Source organism: Maniola hyperantus, chromosome 11 (genome assembly GCF_902806685.2).
Source record: "Maniola hyperantus chromosome 11, iAphHyp1.2, whole genome shotgun sequence".
NCBI classification, from domain to species: Eukaryota; Metazoa; Arthropoda; class Insecta; order Lepidoptera; family Nymphalidae; genus Maniola; species Maniola hyperantus.
This window is the reverse complement of record NC_048546.1, coordinates 12,585,869-12,611,155: the sequence shown is the minus strand read 5'-3', so window position 1 is coordinate 12,611,155 and position 25,287 is coordinate 12,585,869. Positions and strand designations below refer to the sequence as shown.

The 25,287-nt window shown below is 37.2% G+C and overlaps 1 protein-coding gene across 1 annotated transcript; it reads right to left on the bottom strand.

Annotated features, from left to right (window-relative positions):
- Positions 1-3,726: 3,726 nt before the first annotated feature.
- LOC117986444 (spondin-1-like) lies at positions 3,727-14,345 on the bottom strand. The gene is made up of 7 exons (XM_034973274.2): positions 13,977-14,345; positions 7,634-7,845; positions 7,150-7,254; positions 6,405-6,584; positions 5,423-5,679; positions 4,837-4,985; positions 3,727-3,982 (listed from the first exon to the last, which is right to left on the bottom strand). Exons 1-7 carry the CDS (start codon positions 14,158-14,160, stop codon positions 3,789-3,791), a joined length of 1,281 nt encoding a protein of 426 aa, XP_034829165.1. The 5' UTR covers positions 14,161-14,345; the 3' UTR covers positions 3,727-3,788.
- Between the last annotated feature and the right edge of the window lie 10,942 nt (positions 14,346-25,287).

Sequence of the window (25,287 nt, the reverse complement as noted above, 5' to 3'; positions counted from 1 at the left end):
TGATGTCGTCGGTCCACCTAGTGGGGGTCTTCCAACGCTTTCCGGTACGAGGTCGCCATTCTAGCACCTTAGGACCCCAACGTCTATCTATGTACCTACGTTCATTGTCACTTCAGCTTCGCAACCCGTTGAGCTATGTCAGTTACTTTGGTTTCGTACGGATCTCCTTTTTTCTGATGTGATCACGTACAGAAACTCCAAGCAAAGGTCTAAGCATAGAATAGGATAGGGGGAAGTATTTACTTAAGCGTGAGGTAAGGGGCAGTTTAAATGCGACGTGTTATTATGAGTGGGGGTTGTTTTGACAGGACGGCGGTAACTTCGCTTTGAGACGGTCTGTCTGTTTGTTTAGTATGTAACTCGCGACGAGACACTCAATTGATGTTTCCGATTGAGTGAGCAATGTAATTGTCTAGAGATGTTAATACGGCAGTAAATAAAGCTGTGATAGCCTAGTGGTTAGGATGTCCGCCTCCTAATTGGAGGTCGGGGGTTCGACGGGGCAACTCTAACTTTTCGGAGTTATGTGCGTTTTAAATATCACTTGCTTTAACGGTGAAGGAAAACATTGTGAGGAAACCTGCATGCCTGAGACTTCTCCATAATGTTCTCTAAGGTGTGTGAAGTCTGCCGATCCGGCCTAAGCCAGCGTGCTGGACTATGGCCGAACCCTTCTCATATTGAGAGAGGACCCGTGCACTGTAGTGAGCCGGCTATGGGTTGATCATGATGTTCTAAGATTGTCAAAAATCCTGCGGGAACTCCTTGATTTTCCGGTATAAAAAGTAGCCTATGTCACTTATCAGGTCTTCAACCATAGGTATCCATGTAAAAAAAATGGTTAATACGTTGCTCCGTTGCAGCGTAATTGAAAGACAATCCAACAAACCAACAAACAAACACACTTTCGCATTTATAATAAGGGTACTGATGATCAATAATTTCATATTAAAAAAAAAAACATTACAAACACAACGAAAAAGAATTAACCAATTTGGTGCAGTCGTTCGGAAGTTATGCGCGTAAGTACATTACATTTCGGCCATTCGATGATGGGTAGTGGTAACTGGTCTCATAGGGGGTAAAAACCTCTCTATGTCATTAGATAAGTGTATAGAAATCGAATCACATACTCCTTGATTTTGCGAACATCACGTACAGAATACAAATGAGGAGAGCTCACCGCACGAACACCACCCTTCGGAGGGTAATCGAAAAAATACGCTCACTTACAAAACTAGAGATATAAGCGTTTTTTTTGTCATCCGAATGAGGAATAGCTGAAACATGATCCAATAAACAAGTTTTTGGTTACGTGATTTATGGAAAATTACACATTAAGAAACACGGTCAGAAGCTGTCATAAGCTCTGCCTCTAATAGCCGCACTCAGAGTCGCTAATCGTTACTTAAGATTGAGTTAAAATGAGACAGAGAGATTTATCTCTCACATATAAATCTGTCTCGTTTTAACTCAATCTTAAGTAACGATTAGCGATTCTGAGAGATACTTTGATTTTGCTCAGACTTAAGTTTCAGTTAAACTATATGCCAACGATGTAACGATGTCTCGTTTTAACTTTTAGCAGTACCTTAGGCTTGCCTTAAGTCTGAGCAAAGTCAAAGTGCGGTCTATAGATCTCAACCAATGACAACTCAACACAAAGTTCTAGCTGCATGTGAGGAAAAATTACTGTTCAACGCACTTCGTCGTCGTCTCAACTCTCAACTCTCAACTGATGACTCATCTGATTGAGAGTAATTTCAAACTGTCCCTGCGATACAATATTTTAACACATCACATACTTTCATACCTAAACATTTTCAGCAAAAAGATGGAATTTATACATACCTATCATGAAGTTTTTATTATTATTATTAACACTTAAGTTTATCCGCAACTAACAATTCATACACACCTTGATATCTCCACTTTTTGACCCAGTGGTCCGATGCTTTGGTAGATGAGAACATAGCGTACAAGCTATAATAGTGTAGCTCCTGCTACAGTCGCAATGCTTTTAGAAACTACAAGATATTGTGCGCCGAAAGAAATATAACATTTCATAACATATCGCTGTGGAGATTTAGATGAAGACTCTATTTTCTTTGGTTTGGTTTCTCTAGTTTCTGTGGAAGAATATAGGACTAGTAGGTACTTAGAGTACTTCATCTTTAATCCGATCGCAATGAGTCTTCTAGTCGTCTCAGGTGATTTGAAATTTTTCGAAAAGTTATAATAATGTGGCATAGTGGCCTTGTCATAGTCCGTGCATTATCGCAATAATAATGCGATTGGAGTGGATTAGACTAAGAGCCAGTGAGTGCCAGAACTTAGTTATTCTATAAAAGCTGAATGTGTTTCTGCGTATTGTACCCAACAGTCCTAATGAACGTTTGTTTGGATCATCTTGGCTTTGGGAGATAACAGATAATAAAGGTGTAAAAAATCTTACGTCAAAGTATAAAGTCTATCACGTCATGCATTGCCAGACACTCCCCAGCTGACACTCATAACAACACCCTGCCAGACAACCTTAAAGATTAAAAGTTTAAGGGTGTCTGGCAGGGGTTGCCACGGTAGTAAGTGTCTGACACGACGTGATTTCTAATACTGTTTCGAAGAGAATATAAAAAAATTAGACTTTATACTTAGACGTACTTAATACTTTTTTACACCTTTATTACTTTTATCTCCCAAAGCCACCATGATCCAAACAATCATTCCTCCCTGTGTTGGGGACAATACACAGATACACTTTCAGCTTTTATGAAATAACGAAGGTCTGGCACGCGCTGGCTCTCTCTCTAGATGGCACGTTATTCATGGGCAGACCCGCCGCAGATCGTAAAGGTCTGAAACTTTATAGCGGTCAACACGGGGGCCAATAAAAACGCTGGCCAAAATTGCAAATTAAAATTTAAATATTTCATGTCTAGTAATTTGGACTTGGAGGAGCGTGTGGGTAGAATTTTATTAGTTAGGACATTAGAGCTGGGATTTAATTCTTAAATAGCTTTTCATAATTAGTGTGAGTATTTGTTATTTAGTACTAGATGATGCCCGCGACTTCGTCCGCGTGAATTTAGGTTTTTAAAAATCCTGTGGAAACTCTTCAATTTTTCGGGATAAAAAGTAGCCTATGTCCTTCCCCGGGATGCAAGCTATCCCTGTACCAAATTTCGTCAAAATTAGTTGAACGGTTGTGCCGTGAAAAGCTAGCAGACAGACAGACATATAGGTACACACTTTCGCATTTATAATATTACTTAGTATGGATTTTGGGTCTTTTAGTGGCTCAAAACTCGAGACGAGCACTTGTGTTGATTCAATATTAATATCACAACTTGATTTTAGTCTGTTGTTTTCAGGGTTTCGTACTACATCTGCTAAGTCTGAGCAAATACAAATTATACTAACTCTATCTATACGGTCTACCTGATTAGTATAGAATCTCAGCATTAGAGTAGGTGCAACACGGTAGATATTAGTCTAAATATTACATAAAAGTAAAAAGAAAAGGTGACTGACTGACTGATCTATCAACGCACAGCTCAAAGTACTGGACGGATCGGGCTGAAATTTAGCATGCATATATGTATTATGACGTAGGCGTCCGCTGAGAAAGGATTTTTGAAAATTCAACCCCGAGGGGTTTGAAATTTGTGTAGTCCACGCGGAAGAAGTCGCGAGTATAAGCTGGTAAAGTAATAAAACACATTTAGCTTACTACTGTTATACTGAGAAATAATAATTTATTACAGTTTCACTTATAATTATATCAAACGCTACCACTCAAAATAATCAATATGTGCGCAAGAGTTGATATTGCCGCAGTGTCTCCTCTCCGTCAGAGCGGGACAGTCGCGGCCTTTCTTCCTCTTCTCTCTGACCACTCGTCGGTGGCGGTACTTGTTGCCAAAGCCGCAGGTGACTGAGCATGGTGACCACTCGCCCCACTCTGATACGAGACAGTCTTCAGCTGGAAAGCGAAAAAGCTGATTGAAATACCTGGCTGAGTTTGTTGTGGGCTCCTCTCAGACTGGGCGCGTTTAGAACCCTCGTAGCTTTAGTTGTAAGTCTGCGTAAAAATTATCACCACTATGTCTTACAAATCCAACAACTGACAATCAAAAAGTGCAATTTATTATCTAGGTACATATTATTTGAATAAAATATTTGATTTGATTTTATTTGAAATAATGAGCCCTAGGCTTGAGGTGGCTTGAGTTCCTAACGGTGATAATGACTCTTTTTAGGGTACCGTACCACAAAAGGAAAAAAAGGAACTCTTATAAGATCACTTCGTTTGTTTCTGTCTGTCTGTCTATATGCCTGTCTGTCGTGTCTGTCACGAAAATCCTGTAGGGTAATTCCCGTGTCCCTGGGATCATGAAAGGCAGGTATGCGCGACAGGTCGAGATGGTAATCGACGTGGGGACGTCCCGCACACCCGCACAGTCCCCGCGCTAACCCGATGCGGGGAGCGGGTGACGGGCCTCATACTTCGGCCACGGCCTCGGAGCAGGTCAGCTAATGCGAGGGTGCCATGGCACTTGTCAGCCAGCTAACCTACCAGTGTGCCAGGGTGCTGCTGATTCCTTTTGGATACCTACGTCCGAGGGGAAGGGCAGTATTCGGGCCGATGTGCCTCGGTAACATGACTAATGATATTTCTTCGGGGATATTGTTAACTATGGCTAATGATCTGGTAGATTTCGCCGCGTGTCTTTCTGACTAGCAGAGGGTACAGTGCACGAATGAGGAGGAACGGGGAATAGGTCCCCGGTGAAAAGAGGTCAGCTAGTCTTAATAAGACAAGAAGTTAATAATTACGTTGGATTCTGTTGACAGCATGGTGTAAACGAGATCTGAAATGTCGTGGCAGATGCTTTCCAAGTCCTAATTTTTTGCCATGGGCCACTGCTAGTACTACATCGTCCATATTTTGAAGCCCAGTGTCAAATTCTTGGACGGTTGTTGTTCTGAAAAAAGAAAGCATAATAATTGTTTAACTATTCAGGCTTTCTTACTTATTAGTTTATGTAAACATTTTTTTATTTGCAAATTTTTGTTATGAAATGAAAAAAACTGCAGACTGCAATCCTTGATACAAAACTTAAACGCGCAATTTAGGTGCCTGGTATCACTCATAGATTACTACTTTCTAGGGTTCCGTACCCCAAAGGATGCCACCGGTCTTCGTCCGTCTGTCTGTCAGCGGGCTGTATCTCATGAACCGTAATAAGCAGAGGGTTGAAATTTTCACAAAGTGTTACAGCTTTAATTATGGTCAACTTTCTCATTAATTTTTGGTGTACCAATTTATTTTCTCAATAGTAACATTTGATTAGACACTTGAAATTATCAAGTAAAGAAATGACATTTGTGTCTAGATATAGGTACAGATGTAAATACTTACGTGATAGGTGCTTTTGTAACCACAATAACATTATTATCTTGCACATTATACTTTTCTGTTGGCACCGGGTCTTCCTCTAGATCTCTCAACTGTTCTATATTGCTCATAGTGGTGACATCTCTTGGTATTGGTTGATAGTCTTCGACCAAGTTCACCTTCCTTCGCGGCACACCTTTACGTAAATCCTTCCGTTTAAGGCTTAAGAGCAGTTCTTTACGTGCCATATCGTTAAGTTCCTTTGTTGTGTATTCTTTTACCTAAACAATAAACGTAAAAGTTACCTAAGTTTTGGTATATCATCGTCATGATCAACCCATCGCCAGCTCACTACAGAGCACGGGTCTCCTCTCAGAGTGAAAAGGGTTTTGGCCATAGTCTACCACGCTGGCCAAGTGCGGATTGATAGACTTCCCACACCTTTGAGAACATAATGGAGAACTCTCAGGCATGCAGCCTGAGAAGCAGAAGCTGTGGTAGCCTAGTGGTTACGACGTCCGCCTTCTAATCGGAGATCAGGGGTTCGATCCCGGGCACGCACCTTTTCGGAGTTATGTGCGTTTTTAAGTAATTCAAATATTACTTGCTTCAACGGTGAAGGAAAACATTGTGAGAAAACCTGCATGCCTGAGAGTTGGTATATCTATGATGCTTTATTTGTATACCTATTAACTAATTAATATTTGTTAATCTTTAAATTCGCCTTTTGTAGTACCTCCTTTGTAATTCTCCTTTATTTCCTTCGTTCAGTTGACATAATGTTTTCAAGATTCAGACTAGGGCCTACTTAATAGAAAGATTTTTTACTACTGCTTTTGAATCTTCAAGTGAATGAAATGACTTTCCTACCACAAAAAATCCCAAAGAAACTCAGTGGTTGTTCTTTTCAAAACTTCAATTTGCAATATTATTATTATTATTTTCTTAAATTCTTTTGAAATAAATCATCGACAGCTTTTTACTTAATATTGCAGTATTGTCTTACCTTTGCGAACTCAATTTTTGCTATAGCTGGCAATTCTCTCAGTAAAGGATAATAGAAACCAGAGGCAGGATGGTTGGGATGTCGTGGACCGTGCTTGGTAACGGGATCAGGGGGCGAAGTCTCCCAGCGAGGAGCTGTAAAGGTCAGACCACTTGCAGCACCAGCATCGAGTGGTTCCAGCTGAAAAAATATGACTATTTAAGATTTTCTGATACATCATCCTTTTCAAACTTTTAAAGGAAATTAATTGTTCAGAGATAAACTAAATGTAGCTACTAAGCTTTTTTCTTCAAACTGACTAACTGTTCAAAACGGTGATAGCCCGCTTAGTTTAAGACGTCGCTCGGCCTCCTAGTCCGGATCCGAGACCGACATTTCATAATTATGTGCGTTTTAAGCAATATCACTTGCTAAATATCACTTGTTAAATATCACTATCGTTTTAAGCAATATCACTTGCTAAATATCACTTGTTAAATACCACTATCGTTTTAAGCAATATCACTTGCTAGATATAACTTGTTTTAAACGTGTAGGAAAACACCACAAGGAAATCTGCATGGCCGAGAGTTTTCCATATTAATGTTCTCAAATTGTGTGAAGCACACTTCCGCACTTGGCCATCAGCGTGGTAAACTATGGCCTAAACTGTTTTCATTCTGAGAGGAGACCCAAGCTTAGCTTAGTGGACTGCTGATGATGATGAGGCATATTATATACTCGTATTATAGTTTTGAAAACTTACATCCAGCGTAATTTGGTCCACCCACGAAGAGTCAATGCATAGGTCTAAGCTGTCCACTCCAATAAACCAGTCAGGTGAAGGGATGATACGACAAATTACTGAAATCTAAAAAAAAATTGTATAAATTACTCGCAACTAAAACAAATTCCGATCGCTTCGTCTTATCCTAAGGATCCAAAAATTAAATCCAAAAGTAGAGGAAACCAAAAAGATAATACTATGAAAGTACTTAATCCAAATCTCATGGCTGGAATTCATACAAGAATTTAGATTTTTGTCTGCTTTTAGTAGTTGTCGGTTTTTTATTCTAACCTAAGTAGGTACATAAAAATTGTCCTCATTTTTCAACTGATTTCATCTTTATTGACATTTCAAAAAAAGGAGGAGTTTTTCAATCCCACCATTCTCAGATAGGCAGCGTTTACTTTTATATCTAGACATTTGAAACAATAAAAAAGATATGATTAAATAAATTGAAACATACTAAACTATGTTCTCCATCAACGAACACCATATTCTCCGTTTCTCCAGTCCCTTCAGCAACAGCTGGAGCTGAGAACTGGTCGTACACTCTCTGCTCGTCATCACCTTTCTCTACCAGCTCATCTAGTTTGCCGAACTGAGCAAAGGTTCTTATAGACTTTCCTGCTACTTCTCCGATGTGGTATAGATGGTAGGAACTGTTATGAGATTGGCCTGGAAACAAATCGTAAGAATTACGACCTCCCTGGCGCAGTGGTGAGCGCTGTGGTCTTATTAGTGGGAGGTCCCGGGTTCGATTCCTGGCAGGGGTTTGGAATTTTATAATTTCTAAATTTCTGGTCTGGTCTGGTGGGAGGCTTCGGCCGTGGCTAGTTACCACCCTACCGGCAAAGCCGTGCCGCCAAGCGATTTAGCGTTCCGGTACGATGCCGTGTAGAAACCAAAGGGGTATGAGTTTAATAAAAACTGCCATACCCCTTCCAGGTTAGCCCGCTATCATCTTAGACTGCATCTTCACTTACCACCAGGTGAGATTGCAGTCAAGGGCTAACTTGTACCTGAATAAAAAAAAAAAAAAAAAAAAAAAAAATAATATCACTTGTGCGCTCTCCATTATTTCATGTTCATGAGACGGCAATTCGACACAATTGGAGAGAGATCAGGAGCAAATGCAATGGCTTTACGTTGGTTAGGTAATGCTGCCGACTCCCTGCCAGTCTACTACTAAAAATGTCTTGACAGATAACCCCAATAGCTTTTTGACCGGACCAGCAGGCAGTGGCGTGCAGGTCATAGAGGCATAAATGCACTGCTTACCCCAGTTGTAATAGCTCAATGCATATTTTTCATTATGACCTACCAGTTAACAGGTTCCTACCTAACTAATGCCTAACCTGGCTTCAAACCCTGTGCACGCCACTGCCAGCAGGGTGATTCGCTAACTCAGTTTCTAAAACTGAATGATAGCCACCGATCTCATTTTTTAATCCATTGAAGGTTTTCTACGAAAAAATATTTTGATATCACCCAGTGAAGCAGCAATGTAGAACCAACCAACCTCGGTGGGTATCATTTAGTTAGTAGTGTTAGACACTGAGTTAGAGAATCACCTAGCTGGGGATGGGACACAAACTCTGTAATCATGAGATCATGCGGTTTAGGGTTTGAGGTGAGGGTCTCTAAATTTTTAGAGACAAGGCTTAGCTTATGCTATAAATTCTCTCTAAAAAAAGTTTTAATAGGGCGCCTAAAATTTTTGGCACTAAACTTCATCATTAGCCGGGGTGAATGACCCAGTCTATTATTGGGAAAACCAAAGACGTTGCACCGTTTTATTATAACTAAGAACGAGATGAAAGAAAATTCACACAAAAACCGGCCAAGTGCGCGTTCGACTCGCACACCGAGGGTTCCGTACTACAGTCGTACTTTTTCGACATTTCTGTTCATTCAGCAACATGATCAACACCATTCAATAAAAAGTAACAATTTAAATAAGGTACCTATTACAAATTACGTACAGTGTCCAATGACATTCTAATAAGCAGTGTCCTACATACAGATGCAATAGAAATAGATAAAATTTATGTAAGTTTTTCTGTGAAAGAATTTCTGCCAAAATTGTCGAGCAAGCGAAGGTAAAAGGATAGCGACCTCAATATAGTGGGTATGTGACGTGGAATTCATCGCCTAATAGGAAATTTATTTGGTGTAACGCATTGGGCTACCTTTGAATATTGATCTTTGGTGACTGAGTGAAACCCCCTGTAGGGCTACCACAAGTTTCAACACTCAAAATAGTTTCTAACAAACGAATTAATAGAAATTGAGAAATTTTACAAATAAATAACATTAGTCTGCAGCTAGAAGGAAGAAACCAGCCAAGTGCGAGTCAGACTGGCGCACTGAGTGTTCCGTACTACAATCGTATTTTATCGACATTTTGCCTGATAATACAAAAACTATAATGCCTAAAAATAAATAATAATCTGTTTTAGAATGTACAGGTAAAGTCCTTTCATATGACATCCCACTTGGTATAGTAATCTTACTTTGAAAGTTGAATAGCAATATTTGTTCATGAACACATTAAATTTTTTTTCTTGTGATGTAACCACTTGACTTGACAGACAGACAGACAAAGTGATCCTATAAGGGTTCCGTTTTTCCTTTTGAGGAACGGAACCCTCAAAAATATTTAGGAATATGACAAGTGACCACTCTTCATATGGATACACTCGACTAATCAATCAAATTCAAAGCTTTGTTATCAACGGAGAAAGCTAGAGTATGCTTTCTTCATAGCTAGTACCTACGTCATATTTATGTTTTCATGATCCATAAAATGTATAGTTATAACCATCATTAATTTATCCGGCAAAGTTCAAACCATGGGTAACAAAAATATTTTTAGAAGCAAAACTTAGATTCGATGAAAAAGATATTTAAAAAGCTGAAGTTAGATTTCTTTTCATAAAGGCTCAAATTGGCCCAACTTGAACCAATAAAGATATTTCATACAAAATTCAAAGAACGCCATATTCCCGTGAACATAATGAGTCCAGGTGATATATATTTTCTCACAATCACGGTAATGTACCGACTACCGAGTCTCGATTTTATGGAGGTAATTAATTTCGGAATATGGCGACATTCGGTGCAATTGTGTATGATTTACGTTCTCTTTGCGAACTGAACAGTTAGTTTTAGAACCTCATTACATTGCATAGCGCCGGTTAAATTGTAAAATATATTTTAACCAGCTTATGCCTGCGACTTCGTCCGCGTAGTACACAAATTTCAAACCCCTATTTTTCCTACTTAGGGGTTGAATTTTGAAAAATCCTACTTAGATGAAGACCTATTATGACCTATTTTGAGAAAATTGTAGTTTGACATTTTATTTGTTTTTTCGCGGATACCTAGTGCCAAAAATCAATTAAGAGATAACCTGAGAAGGAGATAACTTTTCCAGGTCTACCAAACTTCCATCAAAATTGGTCCATTAACACTTAAAATAGTATAATAAACCCGAGGCATTTTCAATTTTTATAAAAAACACGAGTTCATTTAAAATACAAAGGACGATGTCGTAAAAATCTTGTTAAAATCGTAAAGAATTAAATTCACAGCCCTATATTCGCCTTTTTGATTGAAAAACAGACAAAAGGATTTTTTCCCGGGAAAAAAGGACAAATGCCTTTCACGAAGGAGCTACGTGCTCGAAGATTTGTATCCTATCGCGTAATTCAATATCATAACATAATAGAGTCTACTTGGCACTCAGGTCACGGCGGATCTGTCTGCGCCTAATTGTATAAAGCTCTTTTCTGCTCTCAATGTAGCTGTTAGGCATTGAGATACCTAACTATCTTAGAATAGAATAGAATAGACTAGAAATATTTTTATTTAAATACTCACCTAAACTTCTACAAATACTTTTGAATTGACAATTAATGCATGTAGGTAAAGCCCCCCAATTGTGTTAGAAAAACGTATTCATCGTTATCGTAATCGTCAACAAACTCTGCCCTTTGATTGGCTGTGAAAAAATGTAAACAGCGAATCAACCAATCAAAGGGCAGAATTTGTTGACGATTACAATAACGATGAATACATTTTTCTTACACAATCGGGGGGCTGGTTCGGTTCGGAATGCCTTTCCTACCGAGAAGAACCAACAAGAAACTCGGCGGTTGCTGTTTTCAAAGAATGGATTTACACTATTATGCCATGAATATAAGTAACTAATTGCAATACTGTCCATTTCTGGAGCGAGCATAGCATTTTCTTGTTTTTAGTAGGTAATTATTTTATTATAATCTCTTTAGGTTCGTACTTCGTAGATACTTGTAATGTAGGGATTAGAAGGTACATAAGAACTGAGGATCGTTTATAATAAGTACGCGTGTAGGTATGAGACAGTGAGTGTTTATTTTTAAACGACTTCAAAAAGAAGGAGGTTCTCAATTCGTCGGAATCTCTTTTTATATCTATTTTGACCCTGTAACGTTTTCGGAGGTCGTTGCCTATTTACACTAATCAAGAATCGAACTTAAGATGAGCTGCTTGATCGCTCAATGCAGGAGAGGTCACCAAACGTACCTATTTCCTTTTCGCACTACTGGAATTGGCTGTTAAGCTATCTAGATCCAATACTCCTTATCTTAAAGTAAGTACCCACTTTCAGCAGACGCTACAATCAGGTGGAATGGAAAGCTCAAGATAATATCGTCCTTAGGTCAAAGGTTGACGGGAATACAAATAAATACCGTTTTATCTCTATGTCTCTGCCAAGTTAAGCCATGAAATGTCATCTGATAGTTCAAGAGCGCATAGTAAATATATTGGAAGTGCTTAAGCAAAAAGTTAAAACTTCAAATATTGATTCTTGTATAGTTCAGCTGAAAACCAAGACCTTTCTGCCACTTCCCAATAAGTTGATCGTAGGTTGTATTTGGAAATTTTAGTTTAACTTGTCAGGCCAGGGCGGAACAGCTCATTATAATATAAAACAGCTGGTGCTGTAAAATTTCAACTTTTAGTTTTCATTTTGACATATTTTCGAAAACAATTTTAACCACATCTGTCAACTGATAAGTTGCAGTAGAATATTTTTTTGCCTTTTTTATGTTTAATCATCAAGAAACTTGTGCTTTGCTTTGAAATATATGTATTAAAAAAAACAAAATTTGCGAGTTTTTCTGATTGACTGACCTGTCTAGTTGCCTTACTCAGGAATGGTAGTTACCTACATTACAAACTTCCAGCTTTTGTCAAGCATCTTTTAAAAATACTCCATAAGCTCTCAGGCTACAAGTAAAGCCACGAAATGTCGTCTAACTTCGGAGATAAAAGAAAACTTCCTTCTAGTTCCCCTTCAAAGACATTCCGACGCTATTGTCTCGCCGATTGTCCTAATTACATAAATATTCTCTACATAATATAATAAATTTAAAAGGACAAGTCTGTCTGTAGATACAAAAATAAGCTTATAATCGTTAGCCGCGGGTACACCTGTATGTTTTACTCACGTAAGTAGCTTACACAATTAACTTACGACTTTACTAGTGTAAACTAGTACAGACAAAGTTGTAGTTGTGTTTTTTTGTTGGTTGGTTTGTCCTTCAATCACGCAATCACAAAGCAATATTTTTTCACATGGATATAATTTTATTAAAGAGTGACATAGTTTACTTTTTAATTCAGAAAATCAAAGAGGTCCTACAGGATTTTCAAACCCAAAACGCGGATGAAGTTACGGGTATCATCTAGTTAAAGGAATAAAGGTTTCCGAAAAGGCGTGTTTTCGACAAAAAAAATTATGCCGACAAAACCGAAACTTGTGTAATGGCCGCTTCGACGAATTTCTTTGTTTTTTTCGACGATAAAATGAATTAGCGGACGTCCCGTCTATTGTCTATTGTCCCTTTTTTGATTTCCTTAAAAGACGCTTGGAAATTAGTTAAGTATTATTAAAACCTCTCCAGCTCAGAGCTATTCTTCGCCTAGTTCCAAAAGTGTCAGGTTCGATTTTTGATTAATTATTTTTATTGAGTTAGCCCTTGACTGGTATCTCTCACCTGGTGGTAAGTGACGATGCAGTCTAAGATAGAAGCGGATAACCTATGGCAGTTTTTATAAACCCATGCCCCTTTGGTTTCTACACGGCATCGTACCAGAACACTAAATCGCTTGGCGGCACGGCTTTGCCGGTAGGGTGGTAACTAGCAACGGCCGAAGCCTCCCACCACACCAGACCAGAAATGTAGAAATTATAAAATTCTAAATCTCTACCAGGAATCGAACCTGGGACCTCCCACTAATAAGACCACAGCGCTTACTACTGCGCCAGAGAGGTCGTCAAACCTAAACAAAACTAGCAAAATAGTGAATGAAAAAACATTGTGATGAAACCGGCATGCCCGAGAGTTTCAATAATGTCCTCAAAGGTATGTACAGTCCACACTTGGCCAGCGTGGTAGACTATATGCCTGAAGTCATTTTGGTAGATGATCACTGTAAGATGCTCGATTTCCAGTCCCATTACCAGTATAGTGCATGCGATCTTATTTGGCTCAGACTTCATCTACCATCATTATCATTATCATTATCATTATCATTAACATTATCAATTTATAGATGTCGACTGCTGGACAAAGGTCTCTTGTCTTCTTCCACACGTCACGGTCTTGCGCCGCCTATCTTAATTTAAAAAAAAATCAATTAAATTTTTACAAGCACACCTCAGGAAGGAAGTACCCTCTAGGTTTCTTAGGTACGGAACCCTAAAAAGGTATGAGCAACTTGAAGATTTTAGAAAAGTGGGAATACAGGATACAAACCAAACACCGGTGACCATTGCGCCTTCGGTCGATACAACGGATAATCCTTTGGGAACGTCTCCTCACTCCACAAAAACTTCATTGTCACCTTATAAACAGCCATGTCAACGTCACACCCAAAACAAAAGCCTACCCACGTAGCAATAAAAAACAAGATGGCCGCCATTTGTGGTCGCGCCGCCATCGCGAGCGCACGCGTTTATTGCTAAACTAATACACTTTGACTTTATTAGACACTTTGAATTTAGTAATGGGATTTTTCGGTTTAATTTCACGGTGGCAAGCACTAAAATGTTTTAGTTTCAGGTATTTTTGTTTTAGTACGGTTTCCGCGTGCGTGCACCGCCGTTGGAGAGAGATCGTGGACTTTTCTATTTTGAGTGGTCTTTGCTTTGCGACGGAAATAACTTCGGGTGACGATGCCGTGTTAGCGAGAGCGAATTCCGAAACCGTTTCATTTGCATCAAACTTAAATATAATAATTGGAGTGGAAAGTCGTGCTGACTGAATTCCTAACTGAGATAACAAAGTTTCTTGACTAAAATAAAGTTTAAGTTTTCTTCAGCCTTTGAGCTACGTTAATTTTGGGTCACTCAGGTCCCTTAGGTGTTTATAGGAAAAATTAAAGTGCCAACTGATCTGATTTATCTAATAATTTTAAGGCTCTGGTTGATCAAAGAAATTAAGAAAGAATTATATTAAAGAAGATAAATATATCAATGATATTGGAATTTATTCTCGGGGTAATTCGTAAACTTCGTCAGCGTGGTGAACTATGGTCTAAACTTAAGACTCTAAAGTTAAACCCTTCTTATTCTGAGAGGAGACCCGCGGGGTGATCTCGTAAAACGTTGCAGTAGCGACAACAACGCGAAAGCAGTAGCAATCCAACAGTTCATTTGCTGTCTCTCTGTTTCTTCTTCTATTTTGCTTTGTGGCTATTGCTGTCTCTCTCTAGCCGGACGTTTGACAGCAATGATCGCGAGATTTACGCCTGTCGCAAGTCTATCGCAAGATACGTAGTCACCCCCGCGCCGGGTCATTAGGCTGGCGATGGGTTGATGATGATCGATAATATACTAGGTAGGTATAAAATGTAAGGATATATCGAGAATCTCTTTGGTTAAATATATCAGGAGTGTTATTTAAATAAATCCTCACATGTCAGTTATCTGTCGGTTCGTACAAAGTGCAGCGTTAATGGTGACCCATCAATCACGGCGACTCCATGGATCGAGCTCTGACGCTTCGATGCGTTTCATTACCAATGGCCGAGTAATGTATGGTATTTTTAATGTTATTTTTCTGATAAATTGTGAACCAGCTCCGTTCGGCGGTGTTGCCACTATATTTCAACATGGGGTTACTCAAAGGGCGGATCAACAAACTCCTTCTGTTATGTAAATAAGTTGCTGATATTTTCTGAATCAAAAGATTTGTTGCATAATTTTATTGTCTATTACAAAACGTTATAGCTTAAGTTCAGAAGCTAACTCGGCTATGTAAAAAAGTTGCTGATATTTTCTGAATCAAATTATTTGTTGCATAATTTATTGTCTATTACAAAACTTTATAGCTGAAGTTCAGAAGCCAACTCGGCTAATATTAAGATTCGTGCCCCTCGAGAGCAATAGAGAGGGGAATATTATGCACTTGAAACTTTCCTGTTCGAACTCCAATATCCCCTTAGGGCGCTTTAGAACTTCCACTCGAATGGAATAAAGGAACAGATGAGAGAGAACTATTTAAATAGAATTGCATGAAAACGATTATTGGGTAACTCCTTTGCATTTTTTTAGTCTAATCACTTGTAATATATTTTTGTTCAATGATCATCCCATCGCCAGTTCACGGCCTGGGAAATGCGTTTACGCATCCCCTCCCCCCCTGGAAGCCAGCCAGCTAATTAGCCAGCTAGCCAAATGGAGGGAAGGTATGTGGGACTCTCCGGCCGAACGGCAACCAGAATACCCACTAAAACCCAGCGACGCTCTTGCGCGTCGCCTGGCGACTGGGTCACGGGAACACTTAAGCAAGACTCACGAGGTCCCCCACCGCACGTCCGAGGCGCACCAACAATGTGCCAGGGTGCACCGGCCCGAATACTGCTCTTCCCCTCGGACGCATGCAAAAGTGACCAGCAGCACCCAGGTACACTGGGAGGTTACCTGGCTGCCACCCGAGGAGGCTGACGTCTTAACTACTATTATTCCACCACCACTTTTTATATTTACATTTCTGTCCAGTAAGAAATAGGTAATAGGTTTCTTTATCAAATTCATATTACTATTCAACTCCTCTTTTTTATAATTGAACTATTTTTAAGAACGCGCAATACAAATTATACATTTACCAAAATGTGATTTTTAAATTGGTTTGGACAGTAATATGATTCTAAATGTTTATTAATTTTAGACGTTAGTCAAATTAAAATAGAGTTGCATTTTAAAGTTTAGTCGTAAGTAGGTGGAGTGCGCCCTCACTATTAGCTTTAAATGAATTTCAAGATCTCTCAGGATACCTTTTAATGAAATATGAAATATTTTTCTGCTTCAAAGTAGGGAAGAAAATATTAAAAATGCAACGTATTCCTCTTTAATGAAGTATGTTTTAGAGTGGAGTGTTAAAAATCCAATTAATTTATTTATGACGCTAGCGAAATCTAATAACTTATTTAAAAAAAAATAACTGATAAAAAAAACATAAAAAATCTGACTTCCAAAACCAATAAAAAGTGAAAAAATATTTTTCGTTTCTACACGTGTAAGATGTATGTTGAAGTCAGGCGAGCTTCACGTTTTGATTTTTAGTTTCTTTTATTATGCTCGCCCGAATTCATACAGACAAACAAAAGTGACAGAAAAACACTTTCGCATTTATAATATTAAGTATGGATGACGAATTGGTATCTATGTATTTAGATAAAGTTGATTTATTAAACAAAACAATGAAAAAATTCGAATAAAATAACGATTTTAAAATTCTCGATATTACTCTTACCCTACAGTTTACGGCGAACTTGAGAATTGGATCTAGAATTCCAGTCTTATCCGTCGGACCACTCGTTCGGAAATAGATAAATACTAACAAGAGCCGGGGCTTAGAGCATTAAACCCTGGAACAAAGTTGGGAAAAGTTGGACAACATGCTAGCAGCCTGTAGAATGTAGATACGAACCTCATGGCTATTGGAAATTTAGTTTGTGGAAACCGCAATTCCGCGCTATCCATACTTAATATTATAAATGCGAGAGAGTGTCTGTCTGTCTGACTGTGTCTGCTAGCTTTTCACGGCTCAACTGTTCAACAGATTTTGACGAAAGGAGATTGCCCATTTTCTTAGGAGCTTTGGGCCCCCCCTAATATAATTGTTATGTCACCATAGTTTTAATTTGGTTTTGTAGACAAATTATTACCTTTTCATGTTCTGCAAACGATTTCCATTTATTCACCCTGGTTATAAAGAAATCTTATTTTTTATGTTGCTGATATTGAGGTTATATTTAATTAATACTTCTTCAAAATAAATGGATGTTTACGATTCTAACTGTAATTGCGGATATTTTCAATAATAGAGTGAAAAAAAGTCGTAATAAAACATATAATCGTAAAAAAACACATTTTATTAAATATAATTTAAGTTTTGACACGACGCCACAAAAGAGGGCCCGTTCACGGGCGATCTCCTTTGGTACAGAGATAGCTTGCATCCCGAGGAAGGACATAGGCTACTTTTTATCCCGAAAAATTGAAGAGTTCCCACAGATTTTTGTCAACCTAAATCCATGCGGACGAAGTCGCGGGCATCATCTAGTTAAATCTAAATCTAATTTTGCCCACAAGTTTGTATATTTATTAAGGTGATAGGTAGGTGTACCTACTAGATGGTACCCGGTACTTTATTTTTGACTAGCTGATGCCCACAACATCGTCCGCGTGGAATTACGTTTTTAAAAATCCCGTGAAAACTCTTTGATTTTCCGGGATTAAAAGAAGCCTATGTCCTACACCGGGATGCAAGCTATCGCTGTACCAAATTTCGTCAAAATCGGTTGAACGGATGGGCCGTGAAAGGCTAGCAGACACACAGACAGACACACTTTCGCATTTATAATATTAGTATGGATTTAGGCTTTTCAAAATTCTGTGGATTTACCTGGATAGCGTAAGCGTAGTGTAAAGATTCTTGAAGCGATCTTGGAGTATAGTACGTGACAGGTCAAGATGGCAATCGGGGAGGAAACGCCTTGCACACTCGTTCAGCCCTTGCACTAACCCGGTGCGGGCGAACATAGGTGACGTGCGGGTGTGTGAGGCGTCCTAATACCCCGATTGCCATCTCAACCTGTCGCCGACTATAGGTAGTCTTGATCAGTCACTAATAGCTGGCACGTGATAGGTAAAACATAATATACCTAATCCTAACTAAATCTCCATAACCTAAAGAGCAAAGAGCAACCGCCGAGTTTCTTGCTGGTTCTTCTCGGTTGGAAAGGCATTCCGAACCAGTGGTAGATGCATCCGACTATTCGAAAGTACTTGTAAAAGTTTATTCGAATAAAAAAGATTTTTATTTTATTTTAATTTTATTTTTAATCAATTAAATTGTAAGAAGGAAAAAGAAATAATAACATTATCTTCAGACTGAAATCTAAAGATAGTACCTACCTATGCTAATGGTCAATTTTATTTCTATCGTATGCTCCACAGATAGTTTCGTATGCTCGCTCAAATTAGCGAAAAAAATTGCATGAACATTGTTTGTTGTATTGTAGGTACTTCTTTTCATAACCGTTAGGAGCGCTGTGCTATTTTTCATTTAAATATTTTACACAGACCTTAGCGAATATACGTTTCGAAAATCTTTTAATAAGTTGGGTAACTACCACATTACCTACGCAGTGCCACATTATCGAGGGACCGAATTTCATTTAGATTTTCTTGCTCAAGCTATTAGATCCATTACCTAAAAAGGTTTGCCTGAAATGTCGTGCCCTTTATTGTTTGCCGTATCATAAACCTCCATGACCTTGGTGCTTAGATTAAGGCCACATGATGCGTTTGCGGTGCGTTGCGACGCTGCACGACTGTTGATTTCATGTTGGATGCCACACGGGCGCTGTGTTGCCGCTCCGGTAGAAATTACCTATGGCGTTGCACCGCACTACCCCTCCCCGCCTCTGAGTCAGTTGCGCATGCGGTGCGGTGTCGCACGACGTCGTAACGCATCGTGTTACAGTGCGACAAGGTTCTCTTTGCACTTGAATGACATTGACAGGGGGGCGCTGTTGGAGAACAAAGGCTTATAGGATATTCAAACAAGAACAAAGGGACGCTTGACGGCAACGTTAGTTCCAATTTTCGCCACGCGCCAAGATAGCCTTGTCGAACTGTACATGGTACAGCTACTTATAATTATGTAGAACTAGCTGATGCCCGCGATTTCGTCCGCGTGGAATTAGGTTTTCTAAAAATCCCGTGGGAACTCTTTGATTTTCCGGGCTAAAAAGTAGCCTATGTCACTCTTCAGGTCTGTATCTATACCCATGCAATCAGTTGCACCGTTGTGACGTCATTGAAGAAAAACCAACAAATCAACAAACCCACAAACCAACAAACCAATAAACCAACAAACAAACGCTTTGCGGCTTGTCTGAGCCCTGCACATTCCTCTGTCGTTAGCTTAACAAAGTATGCGGTATGCATGTGTGAGATTTTTGTATAAAGAAGAGAAGTTAAGACAGTGGGCTTTAATAGTGATGATAAATTAAATCCAATGATTACTAATGAAAGTTATCATTTATCAATTATTTGTCAGGTAAGGCCAAATACTAAGTAATTAAAAATCAAGCAAAGCATCTGCTGTATTATTTCAAAGTAAGAATCCTAATCATCTAAACAGGCTTCTATAATAATTAGAAGCTAACAACCTAGTGTTTACTTTTATCTCAATGTATAAAATAAATAGCACAAGAGGGTAGGTGATAAATACAGAAGTAAAACCAACCAAGTCGAATAATAACTGAATTGTATTTGTTCAGCATTGATCTATTTATATTAAAATGAATCTACCACCCATTTCGCTAAGGTGTTTAGTCATGGAGAAGAAAGGGCAAAGAAACTCCATAACACACATCTTTTAAAACATTAGAACGTTGAGTAAAGTAGTAGACGTACATATTTGGTACACAGTTACAACAGGTAACCTATAAAAGGCAAATGATTACATTACATTATAATACAATATAAGAATACTTAACTTCAGTAAGGTCCGCTGTGTTTGCTCTGAGCTGTCGATACAAGACTGTCCCCTCTCTGTCGAGGTAGGGTACTTTTATAACACTGCCATCGCAAACAGGGCGGATGTCGACTATCACATGATCTTAATATTAATCATTATTTATTTTAGGTTTGTTGACAAAAGGTATGTCGACACACCCGATTTACAATAATAAAATCAGTAACATTGATGGTCTACGTATTAATAATTTACAATAATAATAAGCAACTTAAATTGACAGTTTACACAACATTATTATTTCACATAATAGCTATTGCCAACTGTATGTTGACAATAGCTTAGTATAATGTCACTCTTAGTGCATTGACAGTATTTAATTTACAATGAATAATTAGTTACCAGTATTGACAATTCACATAATATTATTTATCGTATTGTCACATTCCTAAATATTAAATTAAACAACATACAAGAAAAGATACTAATTAAATCATACTCTTTCCGTACATTGATATTGAATCCGGAAACGGAATTACGATTCTGTTTTAAATATCACAACAAACATTTACTTCAGACTCCCAAGTTTATGATTAGATGAATTTTAGCATAATAATTATGTATCCAATTTTATCGTAATATAACACGGCCATACTGACAAGTACTTCGTTCCCGAAGTACATAGGGAAATTAGAAAGAAAAGAAAAAAAATCTAGCTAAGAGCTAAATAAAAAAAATTACTGTAAGCTAAAAAGATCTATAAGCTAAGGAAGATCTATAAGCTAAAATGATCTATAAGCTACAGCTACCTAGTTTAACTGTCCCTAACTGGCTGCGCCCCATAATTTAATGTTTAATTTTTTTTTTTTTGTATAATATGTATAGTTTTTGTTTTATTATTATTAGTTTTATAAAGAAAGGGGTCTTGTACTAGACTCTTGCCCAGTAGAGGTCATTACTAGACCTCGCTACTTACTGGCACCGTCCGAACAAGCCGTCTAACATTACCAACCAATATTTTTTAACTTTTTTTTTTTTTATTGGTACTAGTAATGATTAGTGCCGGCAGCCCTAACTAACTGGCCTAACCGCTGCCCCCCCATAAATGGGTCTTGTACTAGACTCTTGCCCAGTAGAGGTCATTACTACACCTCGCTACTTACTGGCACCGTCCGAACAAGCCGTCTAACATTACTAACCAATATTTTTTAACTCTTTTTATTTTATTTTATTGGTACTAGTAATGATTAGTGCCGGGCAGCCTAACTAACTGGCCTAACCGCTGCCTCCCCATAAATGGGTCTTGTACTAGACTCTTGCCCAGTAGAGGTTATTACTAGACCTCGCTACTTACTGGCACCGTCCGAACAAGCCGTCTAACATTACTAACCAATATTTTTTAACTCTTTTTTTTTATTTTTTTTATTGGTACTAGTAATGATTAGTGCCAGGCAGCCTAACTAACTGGCCTAACCGCTGCCGCCCCATAAATGGGTCTTGTACTAGACTCTTGCCCAGTAGAGGTCATTACCTAGACCTCGCTACTTACTGGTACCGTCCGAACAAGCCGTCTAACATTACTAACCCCTTTTTTTTTTTTTTTTTTTGGGGTCTAGTAATGATTAGTGCCGGGCAGCCTAACTACCTAGCTAACTGTCTGCCGCCCCCATAAATGGGTCTCGTACCAGGACATTACTGAATTATCACCAATAAGATGTATCACACCAATGGTGTAATACCAGCACTGTCAAGTCGAGCCGTCTAACATTACCCGACCAATGAAAAGGGCAATGATTAGTGCCAGGCAGACCTAACTAACCTAACTCCCTTTGTTTTATATGTTTGAATAATAAAAATTGTCCCCTTTGGGAATAATAACATCCGTTTCATACGGGAATAAAAAATTGTCCCCTTTGGGAATAATAACATCCGTTCCATACGGGAATAATAACATTTGTCCCATTCGGGGATAATCATTGGATTTTTTTTTTGTTTTTTTTTTTGTTTTTTTTTTTTTTTTGTTGCTACATTCGGGAGTCTTAACATTTTGTCACATTGTGAGTCTTAACATTTTGTATCCATTGAGCATATTTTTTTTTTTTCTTCCTCTGTTCTGTCATTTAGCATAAATGATTAGTATGTTTTATTACCATTCGGCCATCTTGATAAGTACTTCGTTCCCGAAGTACATAGAAAAATAGAAAAATGCAGCCAGTGAACTTAAATGAACAGCGGCAACAAAAGTACCGACATAAAAAAAATAAGATTGCTCCATTCACAAAACGATATTCAATGATTCAATGTCAATGTTACTGTCATAAAAACCAGGATAGCCAGACGTCAGACCGAAATCAGAGTAGAATAGAATATGTTTTCTTTGTTGTTACCAAACAATGTTCCCCAATGTTAATATGTATACGGTTACTACTATTACGGTTAAAGAACTTTATTCTCACTAAGAAATAAATTCACTTACATGAGAAATTTAACAAATAAACAGTAGGTATCTTATCCACACATCCACTGCGATTTTATACAAAATAAAGTGGGTAGAAATAGAATTGGCAAAACACGGATTACTAGAAACGGCTTGGTAGTAGTATAATAGTAATAATATCTGTACCTATGTGTATGTATTACATATGTATTATAGTAAGTATAGGGTTTATAGTATATACAAATGTATACATATATCGCACCGACGACACACTGTCGCAACCCAAAACATGTCAAATTTGAGTGACTGACTAACTGTCGTGATACCCTAACCAATATTGCATCATCTTTAGTTACATCTAAATTCGACGAAGAAGGACGTGACAGTTTACTGTTTAGACCGCATTATTTCAAATTGGAACGATATTGTTGAATCAGGTATGTAAAAGTTCAACTATGAATTCGAGTTAATACAATATAGCTGATTTAAACCTAAATAGATATTTCTAGTGTGTAGGTGTATTTCTAGTTATTACACTATTATCGATTCACAGAAATGAAATTTCAAATAGTATTTTCACTTAAGACACCCTTATTGGTTTAGTAAGTCATTTTAATGTGAATTAAATTGTGACCAGTGGGGTAGTAATTTTAATCTGAAGCTGGAAACCAAACGTTATTTTTCTGTTGCTTTGACACCAGCATAAACAATTAAACAAAAATATTAAAAGACGAAAGAACTGCTCGACAAAATATGATTCCCAGGACCTATTATGAATCTTACTTGCGAAGTTTGACTGGTTGATTTTAAGTACTTAAATAAAAATATTGCTGTCATTTTGATGCTAATTATTAGAAACAGACTGATGTAAAACTAGTTTAAGTATACTATTATTATAGAAATACTATTATTTAATTTTGCCTAGCTCCAATTTAGTGACTACGTACAATTACTGTGCAGTTACAACAATAGCTGATTATTTAAGTTAAAAAATATATTTTGATTGGCTCTGTTTTTTTTTTTGTATTCAAGACAAATTTTGTTTATTGTTTTGGAAGGTTTTTTTTTTTGTTGAAAAAGGCAGAAATTGTTGAAATTAAATTATTACTTTTTATAAATAAAAACTGATTATCTGATTGAATTTTCTTGATTATCTGGTTTTATTTATCAATGTCCAAACCTGAATGTGAAAATTATTTTTTTGGAGGGAACTATAAAACTTAAAACTAAATTAAATAATTGTTGTAACTACAAAATTATACTCAAAACCATAAGGAAAAAGTCAAACATTATTTATAGTAACTCAAAAATTTTCAGCAATAACTATACAACTAAAAATAATTACTCTTTCTGAAAACTTTTTTTTTTTGAGCAATACAGTCTTAACTCAAAAATTGCGAATTACAGTTACTACCTGTAATTTTGAAATAATTAGTAAAATGATAATTGCGTTAATATTATTTATAAACCTTATAAAGTAAGCACTTTTTTATAATCTATAACAGGAAGTGAATAATCAGTTTTTCGTCGATTCTGAAAAAGTCATTCTCTGAGTCACGACAGCACTGCATCACTAGTGCGACACGTATATTTAAAAATGTTTATATGTTTGTATTTTATTTTTATTTTTATAGTCATGTATGTGAATTTAGTATGAAAATATATTGTAGTTATATTTATATGTAACTATGTAATGTAGCATATGGTTTATTTTTATGAGGTATTAATTGTAAGTAGGTTATATTATTGAAACCATTTATTGAGTAGTATTAAGTCATTTTGTGCATCTGTGATGATTGTGTGTATTGAGTTGCCATAGTAAAATAAACATGTATCATCAGCGTACAACAGTATGTTTCCTTTTAAACCTATTTCATTTATACTATCAATATAGATCAGGAATAACAAAGGCCCTAATATTGATCCCTGAGGAACGCCAAATGTACAAACAGGTTTTGGTTTACTCCTATGATCTCCAGTTTTTTTTTATTACCGCTTGAATAAATATGTTCTTTATTTGATTTGTATGTATATCAAACAAACTCAAAACAGGAATAAATTAATAACACGTTGTAACGTAGGTATTTCCTAAAATAAAATGTAGGACGTATTATTATTTTTAGTAGGATGACCAATAGAAAAAAAATAGGTTCCTATTTACTTGATTGGTTTGTCAAAATAATAAGATAAAATAAAATCAGGTTCAACCTAACCTCAAAGTTTATTGCTGATATGTGGGAACAATAAGAATATTTTATTAAAAAGAAAATACTTTTGAAATGAGATATTTCGACAAAAGAAGATTAAATAAAACAAACTATATTTAAGGGGAATTATTCTTAAGCGAAGTTATAATAATATTATAGAGTTAAGAATAAAATTAATGTAAGAAATCTCAAAGAATTTGTAGTTGTATTATTATTATTATTATTATTTTGTATGTGGAAACAGTTTGGTAATCTTAATCCTTATTTATTAAAAAAAATGTTAAATGTTATAATAACGTCACTGAGTAGAAAAAAAATACTTGAGTAGGCAATCTGCTTTGCGTTGTTTTAAGAAAAGGAAATTAGTTGAACGACAAAATTGTTCGAATGGATAATCTCTTGTGTAATGTTTTAAGAAAAGACAAATAGT